Source organism: Oncorhynchus masou, chromosome 31 (assembly GCF_036934945.1).
Source record: "Oncorhynchus masou masou isolate Uvic2021 chromosome 31, UVic_Omas_1.1, whole genome shotgun sequence".
Classification (NCBI taxonomy): domain Eukaryota; kingdom Metazoa; phylum Chordata; class Actinopteri; order Salmoniformes; family Salmonidae; genus Oncorhynchus; species Oncorhynchus masou.
In genome coordinates, this window is record NC_088242.1 from 51,687,820 (window position 1) to 51,703,068 (window position 15,249).

Here is a 15,249-nt window from a genome sequence, read left to right on the forward strand (position 1 = left end):
CAGGTAAAGGGAGAGAATGTGCTCAACTCTTATCTTACGCTTATTTAAATCAATGAAATGGTGTTTGAACACAACAAAACATTTAACAAAAAGGCCAGTTGGCCAGGAGCTTTGTTTTAACTTTCTCTCTCATCTACCAAAACAATGGTGGGGAAAAGGCTTTGTTATTGTTTCATCTTCTGATTGTACCTTTAAACAGTGAAAATACGTTCCTTCTTCACGCGCGCGCACACACACACACACACACACACACACACACACACACACACACACACACACACACACACACACACACACAACCAACCGCCTTCACAAACACACCTGCACCCACAAACACACCTACACCCACCGTCACAAACACACACACACAGAAAATGTGTTCCTGCAGGGAACATAACATCAGTGCTAAACATAAGCTAGATTATAGGTTATTTCAAGCAGCTGCTGTGTTCTCTGTGAGAGGAGAGGGAGCCACACAGACAGATAAGAGCTCCTCATCCAACGGGGAGCTAAAGAGCATTGGAGGGCCACTGCTAAGAGCTTCTGTATTGTTGTGAGGATGCACTGAGGCTGAATCCCAAATGGCATTCCCAAATGGCCCATAGGGAATGGTCAAAAGTAGTGCACTGTGTAGGGAATAGGATGCCATTTGGGATGAAGCCTGAGTCCTTTTATCTACACTCTCAGAGAGAGAGGCTGTTCAAACAAACAATGCTTGATTGTGACTGCCTCACATCCGACCTGAACGTCAGGTGAATATGAATGTTAAATTGTGTGTCTGAGCTATGATACACTGAGTGTACAAAACAGAAAAAACACCTTCCTAATATTGAGTCGTCCGGTGCGCCTGGCACCTGCTACCATTCCCCGTTCAAAGGCACTTACATTTTTTTCTTGCCCATTCACCCTCTGAATAGCACATATACACAATCCATGTCTCAATTGTCTCAAGGCATAAAAATCCTTCTTTAATCTGTCTACAACCCCCCCCCCCACCCCACCACTTTTACAGGCTCATAACCAATTGTTTTTTCCACATTGTTTTTAACTCATTTTGTACATAATGTCTCTTATGACCGAGAAGAGCTTCTGGACAATTACTTGCCGATTACTCACCTCGAACTGGACTAAGATTTTTTATTTAATGAGTTTGACGTAAGGTATACCGCTTTATCAAGAGAAGGCCCAAATCCCCATCATCATCAGAAGAGGGAGGAAGGCGGGCTGCCTTGTAAGAATTAGCCGACGAGTAGGTAATACACCACTTCCCCCCCCCCATATTATTGGCCAGCGTGCAATCATTGGAAAACAAACTGGACGATTAACGATTAAGACTATCCTACCAAACGGGACATTAAAAACTGTAATATCTTATGTTTCACCGAGACTTGATTGAAGGACAACACGGATCATTTTTATTTTTATTATTTTTTTATTTTTTTATTTCACCTTTATTTAACCAGGTAGGCTAGTTGAGAACAAGTTCTCATTTACAACTGCGACCTGGCAATAATAATAATATAGAGCTGGCTGGCTGGCTTTTCCATACATCGACAGGACAGAGCAGCTACATCTGGTAAGACGAGGGGCGGGGGTGTGTGTCTATTTGTCAGTAAGTGCTGGTGCACAATGTCAAATATTAAAGAAGTCTCAAGGTATTGCTTGCCTGAGGTAGAGTACCTCATGATAAGCTGTAGACCACACTATATACCAAGAGAGTTTTCATCTATATTATCCGTAGCTGTCTATTTACCACCACAAACCGATGCTGGCACTAAGACCGCACTCAACGAGCTGTGTAAGGCCATAAGCAAACAAGAATATGCTCATCCAGAGGCGGAACTCCAAGTATCTGGGGACTTTAATGCAGGCAAACTTAAATCCATTTTACCTAATTTTTACCAGCAAGTCACATGTGCAACCAGAGGGAAAAAACTCTAGACCACCTTTACTCCACACACAGATAAACATACTAAGCTCTCCTTCGCCCTCCATTTGGCAAATCTGACCATAATTCTATCCTTCTGATGCCTGCTTATAAGCAAAAACTAAACCAGGAAGTACAAGTGACTCGCTCAATACGGAAGTGGTCAGATGACGAGGATGCTACGCTACAGGACTGTTTTGCTAGCACAGACTGGAATATGTTCCGAGAATCATCCAATGGCAATGACGAATATGCCACCTCAAATCACCGGCTTCTTCAATAATTGCATCGACATTGTCGTCCCCACGGTGACGTACATTTCCCAACCAGAAGCCATGGATTACAGGAACCATCCAAATGCTAGAGCTGCCCTCAGACGAACCATAAATAGGCAAAGCGTCAATACAAGACTAAGATTGAATCCTACTACACCGGCTCTGACGTTCGTCGGATGTAGCAGGGCTTGAAAAATATTACAGACTACAAAGGCAAACCCAGCCGCGAGCTGCCCAGTGATGCAAGCCTACCAGATGAGCTAAATGCCTTTCATGCTCGCTTTGAGGCAATCATCACTGAAGCATGCATGAGAGCACCAGATCTTCCGGACGACTGTGGGATCACGCTCTCTGTAGCCGATGTGAGCAAGACCTTTAAACAGGTCAACATTCACAAAGCTGCGGGGCCAGACATATTACCAGGACATGTACTCAAAGCATGCACGGACCAACAGGCAAGTGTCTTCAATTACATTTTCAACCTCTCCCTGATTAAGTCTGTAATACCAACATGTTTCAAACAGACCATCATAGTCCCGTGCCCAAGAAAGTGAAGGTAAACCTGTCTAAATGATTCCCGCCTCGTAGCACTCACGTCGGTAGCCATGAAATGCTTTGAAAGGCTGGTCAAGGCTCATATCAACACCATCATCCCGGAAACCCTAGACCCATTCCAATTAGCATACCGCCCCAACAGATCCACAGATGACGCAATCTCAATCGCACTCCACACTGCCCTTTCACACCTGGACAAAAGGAACACCTATGTGAGAATGCTGTTCATTGACTATAGCCCAGCATTCACCATAGTGCCCACAAAGCTCATCACTAAGCTAAGGACCCTGGTGCTAAACACCTCCCTCTACAACTGGATTCTGGATTTTCTGACAGGCCGCCCCCAGGTGGTAAGGGTAGGCAACAACACATCTGCCACGCTGAGCCTCAACACTGCAGCCCCCCAGGGGTGTGTACTTAGTTCCCTCCTGTAATCCCTGTTCACCCAAGACTGCATGTCCAAGCACGACTCCAACACCATCATTACGTTTGCTGACCACAATGATGCGACAGCCTATAGGGCAGAGGTCAGAGACCTGGCAGTGTGGTGTCAGGACAACAACCTGTCCCTCAATGTGAGCAAGACTAAGGAGCTGATTGTGAATCATAGGAAATGGAGGGCCCAATAGGCCCCCATTAACATTGACGGGGCTGAAGTGGAGCGGGGCGAGAGTTTCAAGTTCCTTGGTGTCCACATCACCAACAAACTAGCATGGTCCAAACACGCCAAAATAGTTGAGAAGAGGGCACGATAATACCTTTTCCCCCTCAGGAGACTGAAAAGATTTGGCATGAGTTCCCAAATGCTCACTAAGTTATACAGCTGCACTATCAAGAGCATCCTGACCGGTTCCATCAACGTCTGGTATGGTAACTGCTCGGCATCTGTCCAATACAGAGGGGAGTGCGTGGGGTCTAGTACTAGACAGTGTCAGAGGAAGGCCCCAAAAAGTGTCTCCAGTCACCCAAGTCATAGACTGTTCTCTCTGCTACCACACGGGAAGAGGTTCCGGAGCGCCAAGTCTAGGACCAAAAAGCTCCTTAATAACAGCTTCTACACACAAGCCATGAGACTGCTGAACAATTAATCAAATGGCCACCCGGACTATTTACATTGAACCCCCCTTTGTTTTCACACTGCTGCTACTCGCTGTTTATTATCTGTGCATAGTCACTTTACAAATGACCATGACTAACCTGTACCCCATGTGTATATCCTCATTATTGTTACGTACATTTCTTGAGTTAATATTTGATTTGATTTTTATAGGTTTTTTTTCACTTTAGTTTATTTTGTAAATATTTTCTTGACAATTTATTTCAACTGCATTGTTGGTTAAGGGCTTGAAACTAAGGTCTACTACACCTGCTGTATTCTGAGTATGTGACAAATACAATTTGATTTGATTAATCTAGTGGTGGATTTAAGAAGTGACATCAATAAAGGAATCATAGCTTTCACCTGGATTCACCTGGTCAGTTTATGTCATGGAAAGAGCAGGTGTTCTTAATGTTTTGTACACTCAGTGTATATTGTCAATTGGTTAAATTGGAGCCGGAGTATATGTGGAAGTCCGTTTGGCCATGGCCGTTCAGGCCAGCAGCACTGTCATATTATCTTCACTACCAGAGCCATACATACATGTTTATGTAAATATACAGTTGAAGTCGGAAGTTTACATACACCTTAGCCAAATACATTTAAACTCAGTTTTTCACAATTCCTGACATTTAATCCTAGTAAAGGTTCCATGTCTTAGGTCAGTTAGGATCACCACTTTATTTTAAGAATGTGAAATGTCAGAATAATAGTAGAGAGAATATTTTATTGCAGCTTTTATTTCTTTCATCACATTCCCAGTGAGTCAGAAGTTTACATACACTCAATTAGTATTTGGTAGCATTGCCTTTAAATTGTTTAACTTGGGTCAAACATTTCGGGTAGCCTTCCACAAGCTTCCCACAATAAGTTAGGTGAATTTTGGCCCATTCCACCTGACAGAGCTGGTGTAACGGAGTCAGGTTTGTAGGCCTCCTGGCTCTCACACGCTTTTTCAGTTCTGCCCACAAATGTTCTGTAAGATTGAGGTCAGGGCTTTATGATGGCCACTCCAATACCTTGACTTTATTGTCCTTAAGCCATTTTTCCACATCTCTGGAAGTATACTTGGAGTCATTGGAGCAGTGGCTTCTTCCTTGCTGAGCGGCCTTTCAGGTTATGTCAGTATAGGACTCGTTTTACTGTGGATATAGATACATTTGTACCGGTTTCCTCCAGCATCTTCGCAAGGTCCTTTGCTGTTGTTCTGGGATTGATTTGCACTTTCCGCACCAAAGTATGCGGAACTCCTTACTGAGCGGTGTGACGGATACGTGGTCCCATGGTGTTTATACTTGTGTGCTATTGTTTGTACAGATGAACGTGGTACCTCCAGGTTTTTGGAAATAGCTCCCAAGGATGAACCAGACTTGTCGAGGTCTCAAATTGTTTTTCTGAGGTCCTGGCTGATTTATTTTGATTTTCCCATGATGTCAAGCAAAGAGGCAATGAGTTTGAAGGTAGGCCTTAAAAAACATCCACAGGTACACCTCCAATTGACTCAAATTATGTCAATTAACCTATCAGAAGCTTCTAAAGCCATGACATAATTTTCTGGAATTTTCCAAGCTGTTTAAAATGCACAATCACCTTAGTGTATGTAAACTTCTGACCCACTGGAATTGTGATACAGTGAATTATAAGTGAAATAATCTGTCTGTAAACAATTGTTGGAAAAATTACAGGCACAAAGTAGATGCCCAACCCGACTTACACAAAATTTGTGGAGTGGTTGAAAAACGAGTTTGAATGACTCCGACCTAAGTGAATGTAAACTTCAACTTCAACTGTACATCCACTATGTGCATTATCTAACCATATTACAACCTGATGTGACCCTATGGGCTTCCCACTTCCAGTACCTCAGTAATTCCTTCAGCATTCACCTAAGCATATAGAGCCACTTAATTTGACTGCTGTGTGTGTACCTCCTGGATAGGTTGGTGTTCATCCAGCATGAATGCTCATTTGGACCAAATGTTGAATAATTCCGTTAGCAACGAAACGCTGACACAAACTCACTGACAACAGTCCTCTGTTTACTGGGCTTTGACAGAAGGCAGGGCTATGTGTCTATCTGGAAAAACAACAGAGAAAGAGTAGGCTACAACCGTGAGGAGAAAATAAGCGGAGAGGCGAGAGAGGAGACGAGATGAAACACAGTATACTGAATTGGTGCATTCAATATACATATTCATAATAAGTATTCAGACCGCTTGACTTTTTCCACATTTTGTTATGTTACAGCCTTATTCTAAGATGAATTAAATTGTTTTCTTCCTTCATCAACATACACACGATACTCCATGAATACTAATGAAAAAATTGTATTTTTTTTGCAAATGCATAAAATAATACAAATGGAAATATCACATTTACATAAGTATTCAGACCCTTTACTCAGTACTTTGTTGAAGCACCTTTGGCAGCGATTACAGCCTTGAGTCTTCTTGGGTATAACGCTACAAGCTTGGCACACCTGTATTTGAGTTTCTTTTTCTCTGCAGATCCTCTCAAGCCCTGTCAGGTTGGATGGGGAGTGTCGCTGCACAGCTATTTTCAGGTCTCTCCAGAGATGTTCGAATGGGTTCCAAGTCCGGGCTCTGGCTGGGCAACTCATGGACATTCAGAAACTTGTCCCGAAGCCACTCCTGCGTTGTCTTGTCGGTGTCCTGTTGGAAGGGGAATCTTTGCCCCAAGTCTGAGGTCCTGAGCGCTCTTACAGGTTTTCATCAAGGATCTCTCTGTACTTTGCTCCATTCATCCTTCCTTCGATGATCAATGGAAACAGGACGCACCTGAGCTCAATTTCGAGTCTCATAGCAAAGGATCTGAATACTTTTTTTTGTAATACATTTGTCAAAAAAACTGTTTTCGCTTTATCATTATGGGGTATTGTGTGTAGCTGGATGAGGAAATGTTTTTATTACATCCATTTTAGAATAAGGCTGTAATGTAACAAAATGTAGAAAAAGTCAATGGGTCTGAATACATTCCGAATGCACTGTATACAATATACATATACAGGTGGTGTTGGTATTTTCTTTCCAGCATACAGCTATATGCTAGAGTGCTAAAGTAAGGAAACTGTAACAGAGACAATCAGAGATTCAGCACCACATCACAGTGGACAGCATCTACAACTTGAGCTACTGTCACAGTGGACAACAGTGGATCACCAAAGTAACCTAGACTACAGTGTCACAATAGGTTATTGTGCTATATGCCTGGCACAACCAACTACATAGCAGCATTGGTCTGCTTCTTTAAATGAGGTCTTGGCTGGCCAACATCTGTAATAAAATGGAGCAGCCAGAACCAGAGGCCACCCAAAGAAAAACAACACTCCCTGGTACTCCCTGTATATACTGGTACTTCCTGTATTGGTCTGGTACTCCCTGGTACTCCCTGTATATACTGGTACTCCCTGGTACTCCCTGTATATACGGGTGCTCCCTGGAACTCCCTGTATATACTGGTGCTCCCTGGTACTCCCTGTATATACTGGTACTCCCTGGTACTCCCTGTATATACTGGTACTCCCTGTATATACTAGTACTCCATATATTGATCTGGTACTCCCTGTATTGATCTGGTACTCCCTGGTACTCCCTGTATTGATCTGGTACTCCCTGCTACTCCCTGTATTGATCTGGTACTCCCTGTATTGATCTGGTACTCCCTGTATTGATCTGGTACTCCCTGTATATACTGGTACTCCCTGTATATACTGGTACTCCCTGTATATACTGGTACACCCTGTTTTGATCTGGTACACCCTGTTTTGATCTGGTACTCCCTGGTACTCCCTGTATATACTGGTACTCCATGTTTTGATCTGGTACTCCCTGTTTTAATCTGGTACTCCCGGTTTTGATCTGATACTCCCGGTTTTGATCTGGTACTCCCGGTTTTGATCTGGTACTCCCGGTTTTGATCTGGTACTCCCGGTTTTGATCTGGTACTCCCGGTTTTGATCTGGTACTCCCTGGTACTCCCTGTATATACTGGTACTCCCTGTTTTGATCTGGTACTCCCTGTTTTGATCTGATACTCCCTGGTACTCCCTGTAGATACTGGTACTCCCTGCTCCATTCTTGTGTGCTTTATTTTGTTACTCTTGTGTTACTACTTAATTAGTATTGTTATTTTTAAACTCAGCATTATTGGGAAGGGCTCATAAGCAAGCATTTCACTGTAAAGTCCACAGAAGTTGTATTTGGTGCATGTGACAAATAACATTTGATTTGATAATCTTTATATCGCAAAGTCTTATCTTGCGTGCCTCGCAAATTCACCAAAGTAGCCTAAAGTTTGCCTCTTCCTCACAGGTTTTATATATTTATTTTCCTAACATTAAGGATCTCAATTTTGTTTAAACATATTAACATTCGCACTCCTAATAGTAACATATCACTGATAGAGTGAAGGGGATAAGAGACAGATCACTGATAGAGTGAAGGGAAGAAGAGACAGATTACTCTGAGGTCCCAGACACACCCATCTGTGGAGCAGCACCCCCTCTCCCTGAAGACAGGCAATAAACCTTCACCTACACATCCCCAAGAGATGCACCCACAACACCCGACAGGCTTTAAACCCTCCATCCCCATCCCCGTTCCCAAAGCTATCCACATCTCAAGTATTGACTGGACCATTAAACAGGGGTTTACTGGCAGCCTGAAAGGACATAGGAGATGGTATGTTGGGGGGGTCCTGTGTGGCTCAGTCGGTAGAGCATGGCGCTTGCAACGCCAAGCGTTGTGGGTTCGATTCCCGCTGGGGCCACCCATATGTAAAAGTAGTGGCCCCAGCCGACTTGTAAGTCGCTTTGGACAAAAGCGTCTGCTAAATGGGGTATATGACCAAGCAGAGCACCAAAACACACAAGAGTAAGCTGTGAACTCCCGAGACTTCCATTGTCCCCCAACCAGGGCACAGATTTGCTGTAATGTCATCATACACATTTGACAGGAATTTACTGTTGAGCTAAATAATGTAATATTTCATGGGCAATGCTGTACATTATTGGCTAGTTGGATGACATCAAATCAAGATCAAATCCTATTCTGAGGAATAATCACCAAAAAGACGGGAGAAGTGTGACAAATCTTAAAGCTTCCCATGATTAATAGACTGTAATAGCACGACAACAACTTTGAACGCAAAGGGACAATTCCCTGGGGCTATCTCTAGCTTGACTATACAGTAATATGGGAAGTGGTAGGACAATATTAGTTTAGCTGCAAGACATACACCACTGTACTCTATTCAAAACTGTTACAATGAAGTGTTTTGTAACACCAAAACTAGTGGCAACTGAGCTGCCACCAATGCGAAGGAGATGAAACCTTAACTTTGCTGTGGTACTGAAACACACCATCCTGAGACGTTTTTGAAACCATGCAGAATTAGATCCCCTCTCTTTTGGTGTCGTTTCCTCTTTCTGTAGCTTCTAAACACTGTTATGGTGTTTCACCTCCTGTCTAGTGAAGACTTAGATCCCTTCTTCTGGAATATTTTGATGTTTAACACTGATTTATGTATCTGGTCACTTGCCAGTTTAACACATTTTGGCAGGCATTGTTGAGCTCAGGGCTCAATTCAACAGCAGTAACTAGAGGTTTTACATAACAAATGGCAGGATACTGTAATTACCTCTACCATTTAAAGTTGGAAATGGAAATATAGGAATGGGTGGTCTCATCACTCAACGTCATTTTGCCTGACAGTTTTGATATCCGTTCATCATGATCCATTGCGCCTCATGGCACAACGAGCTGCTTAATACTCATATAGAAGTATTTTCTCTCGTCAAACATGCAAACAACGTTGCGTAAAATACTCATTAAGTCTGAGCATTTTTTAAACACACACAACACTTTCAAAACAGAGCAAGATAGGAGATTAGAACCAGACATCCAATGAGTTAAATCATTCAATGTCCTCTGTCTTTGGTTGTCCTCATAAAAGACACTGACATTTGGAGCAACATATTACATTGGATTCATTCTTACATTTTTGGGGTCAAATGAAATTAACAAAACATTGAAATGACTTGCATTCATTTATATTAATTATATGTTGCTGTTTTTTTGTTTTGTCAATTTCAACTCACCCCATAATATATATTTTTTACAGTGCGGCTGTCTGGTTGAGTGTGTAAAATTACAATGACATTCCATTTGAAGTTGGAGGTTGAATTCCCACTTCCACCTGTCCCACTTTCACACCTTACCCGTTTCCCTCTTGTTTCTAATCTGTTTAAATAAATAAATCACTGAAAAGAATGAAGGTGGAAAAATCCTATTCTCTATCGGCCCTTTTCATCAATCAATATTCTTGCTATAAACCATTTTCATTTCTAAACCACTTGACTATATGAGAGACAGTCTGCAACAAAAAACAAACATTAACCCCTTTGGGTGTTTCAGAGTACTTCTATTCTGTTTTAAAAAATACTTTCTGTGTATCAGAACATGTACAAGTTGTGTTTACGTTCAAACAACCGCCAAAACACCACATCTTAGTTTAGGTACACTACATTTCAGGGTTTCATTATACAATCACTGTGTTTTGACTCTGTCGATTTTTACAGTGTAGTTGATGTCCCCCCCCCCTTGTTTTGTAACATCATCACCGTCCTGCTCTGACAGCTGATTTTAAAAACACCGGCTGTTCAGCGCCCAATGAGTCCATGAACACGGCGTCTGTATGCTCTAGGAAGACAGATGGCCAATCGTTATCTCCCCTCTATTCTGCCTTGTAGTACAAAATGACTTCCACCCGCCCCTGTTGAAGTAACCCTAGAAATACAATCTCATTGTAGTTCTGTTGAAGTAACACACTGAAGAACACCGACAGGGAAGAAATCTAGGACGTGCCTATAAAACATTCACACAGCACACGGGGTATGCTGAGTTGGAGTTCTGAATTTTTCAAGCGCCAAAATGCATTTGTTTTGCTGACATAGAACTGAAGTGACAGCCATGGAAAAAAGGATGAACTGGAACGGACCTCTCCTCTCCCTAGTCTGTTCAAGCATTCATTCATTCATCTCAACTACTAGACCAGAGGGTCTGCTGAACCACAACCTGTTGTGGTCAAATGTTAAGACAATGAAGTAAAGAAATAAAGAATTTAGGTGAGGCACTGTCCTGACAAAGGGAAGATAAATCCACAGCAAGAGGAGGTGAGTGCTACGCAATACTACAGCATGTGCTGTGTTCAAGTGGAAATCTAATCCATAGTAACTGTCCGAGTTAGCCTGGAATTTAACTGTTCATCCTGTTACGTTTGGGGAAACAACAGTGAAGCGGAACGTATCGGTTTGGATTTCAGGCTATGCTTGGGGATGAACTCAAATCGCCTTACAACCAAAAAAGACTGACAGACAGAACTGGACAGTGTACTGCATGGGAGTGACTCTGAGCACAACTTTGAGGACATTACAGTAGTTCAGGAGGGGAGCAGACAGCGCTTCAACCAACATGAGACGAGGTGCAGCCAAAAAACAATCTTTCAGCACAGTAGCGTAGCATTCCTTATTTCAGCATTAACAGAACACAGATTTCTCATTAAGTACGTTCATGAGGAATCTTTGTGGAGCTTATCAGACTTTTATAACTCACTTTTCGAGGTTCACTTCACTTGGAGGCAGAGAAAACTATGCCAGAATTGGCTGTTCTGTTCTGAAAGCCATTATTTTCTGGGTCAAACAAAACTCTAAATGCTAAATGGAGTTAACTACCCTAAATTCCCACAAAAGAGACCCATGCTTATGGAGCTTGTCGAGCCCACATTCATAAATGCTTTCAGACAGACCTCCCATCCAGTTTCAAAAGATACATCATCATCACAAATTCTTCACACTGAAAAGGGATCTTCCAAGTTCAGGAAGGAACATTTGAATCCTCACATCCCATCTCCTCGCCTCCCTCTCAACCGTACTGGAGAAGTAGACCCATCAAACCCTCTTTTCCAATGCATTTTATGGAGGAGGCAAGGAGAGAGGACACAAGCAATCGAGGAGAGATGAATTGAGAAAGACTATGTTTTCTTACCTCGATGAGGAAGTCTCCGTTGCGAAGCCCCGCCCGCCACGCAACCCCGCCCTCGTCCACAGACTCCAAGTACTGCAAGGCGGGGAAGGCAGGGGTGGGAGTAAACTCCTCGATAGGCGTGTCCGCTGGAGGGGTGGGTGAGCAGGGCCAGGCAACGTCCCAGGTAAAGTCAGAGAGAGAAGAGAAAGTGAGAAATGCAGGGAAGCAATGTCACTGGGACAGTATCATTACTGCACATATGTAATACAGGTCATTCAATTCAATTCAACACAACAGTGTAACGTGGAATAGACACCTTTGAATGTCAACATTCAAAACAGACACCATCTGGGAAATGGAAAACATGTTTTACTGTACCAAATAATATGACGACGTTGCAAACCGTGTTGCATACGCGTGTACGCACAAACACATGGACATGGAAGCTGTGCGTGCATTGACGATATACGGTAACACGTGCAGGAACATCATTACAGCAATATTGCAGTAACGTTTGTATTTAGACGGATCATCCCAACGCAATGTAATTATCAGTAAGACACGGAAAACATGCATGTAGAAAACAATGGCAATGTAATCACAGCTTAGTGGCATAATCATGCTGTCTGGCCAGGGACAGCGACAGAGACTGTGGGCTAGGGCTGGGGCTGCAGCAGAGGTTTGGAGCTAGGGAGACGCATCATTCACCCCTCTAGACCTGGGCCAAATAAATTCCCTGCACTGACTGTGTACAGTTCAGTAGAGAGCTGTGTGTGTGTGTGTGTGTGTGTGTGTGTGTGTGTGTGTGTGTGGCTCAAACTGCAGATCTGACAAACTGCTGATCTGACAGGATCGCATGCCATATACTACACACCTAAACCTATGCAAGCAGATTATTATTTAATTTTTTTAACAAATATCAGCAAAGTCACGTCAAAGTTGACTTCAGTTTAGATGTTGCAGATTGCTACAGATGTCACATGAATACTGTGTAGCATCTTTCTCTTGCAGAACTGAAGTCACAGCACCTCCAAGAAACCAGTGGTGACAAGTGACACTTGCAATAAATCAGCCATGAAGAAAACTCCAAAGGCCGTTGTTAGTCTGCTCATTCAATACAGTAGCTTATGTTCATTTCTATTTTATGGAGCAGATGCAGAGGCTCTGGGTATGAGATTTGAATTAATTATCTACTTGATCAGGCACATATGTTTGTGACGGGGGAAGCTGTTTAAGTCAACAGAATATCAGTAGTTATTCAGTTATTATAGGCTCCTATAGGCACCAATTTTAAACTTATTATGGTGGTCACACAAAACATGATATGGGGCAGAGCTGACTTGAGAATGAGCTACAACACAAAAACTATCACACGGTCGTCAACAGAAGGGGGAAAAAAGTATTGGAATTTCTATGGAAGGAAGTGGGTGTTCAAAACAGCATGGGTGCATAATAAGCAATATGTGTGTGATTCTCATCACTGACGCAACGGAAACAAATATTGCAACGTGGACCGGGGACGACACATGAACACAACAAGGGAGCAACAGACAGACACTAAGTTAAGGGTCCGTCTCCTACCTTTCGCCCCTCGCAGCACAAACCCGAATCCCTCATTATCCTTCTTCTGTAGAACTACCGTCTTCTCGTCAATAACACAGTCGCTGTGGAGAGAATTCCGCGCAAAGCGACCGTTGTTACTACATCCTATCATCCGCATCATAGCCACAGCTGCTCGCCCCGAGTGCTTCATCATGACAGCTCGTCGGCTGCACACCGAATTAATCAATTATGGTAATGAGTGATGCTCCCTGTGTCGATGTGACAGCGACAGCGCACCGTCACAGTGCTCCTCCAAAGATTAAGTCCACCTTTGCCGAAAACGTTGAGGCAAAACAAAACAAAAAACGGGTGGAGCCGGAGACAGCGGAGAGAAAACATTTCCACCCAAAGGAGAGCAAAATCAAAAGCGGTTAACATTAGAAGAAAAGAAGAAAAAAAAGCTTCTAAAAAGCCAGCGGCTCTGGGAAGGATGGAGAGAGGGAGCGGTGAGGGGTAGCCTATAGGGTGCAAAGCTGAGTGGATGAATGAACGAACAAACGAATTAATGGATGAATGAAGACAGGAGATTTGGAGTAATTTATTTCAATTTAGTGGAAGCGACCACCCATAGCCTGCCTATCAAATGTATGTCATTCCTCAGTCGGCAGTATCCTTTAGTGTATGCAACCTGGTCTCAGAGATTTCGTATTATTCTGTGTATACAGCAACATCTGGATGAACATCTGTATCATGGATGAAAGCTGAGAAGAGTTAGGCTACATTAGCCTACATATGTTTGCAAAATTGCATGCAGACCAACATGCAGTAATGTGATTTATTGGAGTAAATAGCCTTTAACTAATCAAATAATCATACCAATATTGTGCCAAAAGAAAGAATACATAATTTGGTGAAAAGGTTTAAAAAAAATAAAAAATACATGAAAAGCGCTCACTTATTATTTTCTCAAGAAGAATTTGCTGAATTTCATTCTCAAGAACCCCTAGAGTAGAAGTAGTTAACCATCTCAGATGCATGGACAATCTAAATGTCATTCTTCCAATCTAGTAGGCCTATGCTTGAATAAAAACAGTAGGTCAGCCTGATTGTCATAAACCAGGCTACAGAAGTAGACATCATTCCAGAATTAGTAGTGTGATCAATGCTTTGGTTGGGTTCCAAGGAGGAACTTGAAGGGAGAGCAGCGAGAAGTAGCAGCGTGATTGTGGTGGGATGCTCGGTTGCCATGGTAATCCGTTCTACTTTGAGTGACGCTACAGGTCATCATAGTGCAGGGTTTCCTAAACTTGGCCCTCTGGACCCCAAGGGGTGCAGGTTTGGTTTTTTGCCCTATCACTACACAGCTGATTCAAATGATCAACTAATCATCATCGAGCTTTGATCATTTGTATCAGCTGTGTAGTGCTAGGGCAAAACCAAAATGTGCCTGGGGTCCCGAGGACTGAGTTTGGGAAACGCTGTCATAGTGCAACAAGGTTATGGTAGATTCTGCAAAATAACTGGCAGTGGACTGCAGTTGAACTGAAGTTATACTGCACTCTAACTGCAGTTACACTGCAAAATTACTGCAGTAAACTATTTTTTATTTATTTTGGATGCAGTTTTTGCAGCACACTGCGGTCGTACTGCACTCTGACTGCAGTCATTTTGTAAGGGTGTTCCACATGTAATACAGGGATTACAGACCTTCAGGAAACATAGTCTAATCATCTATATTCCAATATCCTAGTATGAACCCAGAAGGCAGCCTATAGCTATCCCAAAAAGGCTACCATGAAATATGTCAAT

At 42.8% G+C, this 15,249-nt stretch overlaps 1 protein-coding gene across 1 annotated transcript in view; it reads right to left on the reverse strand.

The window, feature by feature from the left end:
• The window catches only part of shank2b (SH3 and multiple ankyrin repeat domains 2b), a 140,921-nt gene that overhangs the window by 53,845 nt on the left and 71,827 nt on the right, over positions 1-15,249 (reverse strand). Inside the window, exons 14-15 of the mRNA XM_064951300.1 lie at positions 13,480-13,562; positions 11,920-12,044 (exon numbers count right to left, since the gene is read on the reverse strand). Coding sequence (XP_064807372.1) covers positions 11,920-12,044; positions 13,480-13,562 — 208 coding nt within the window. The remainder of the gene's footprint in view (positions 1-11,919; positions 12,045-13,479; positions 13,563-15,249) is intronic.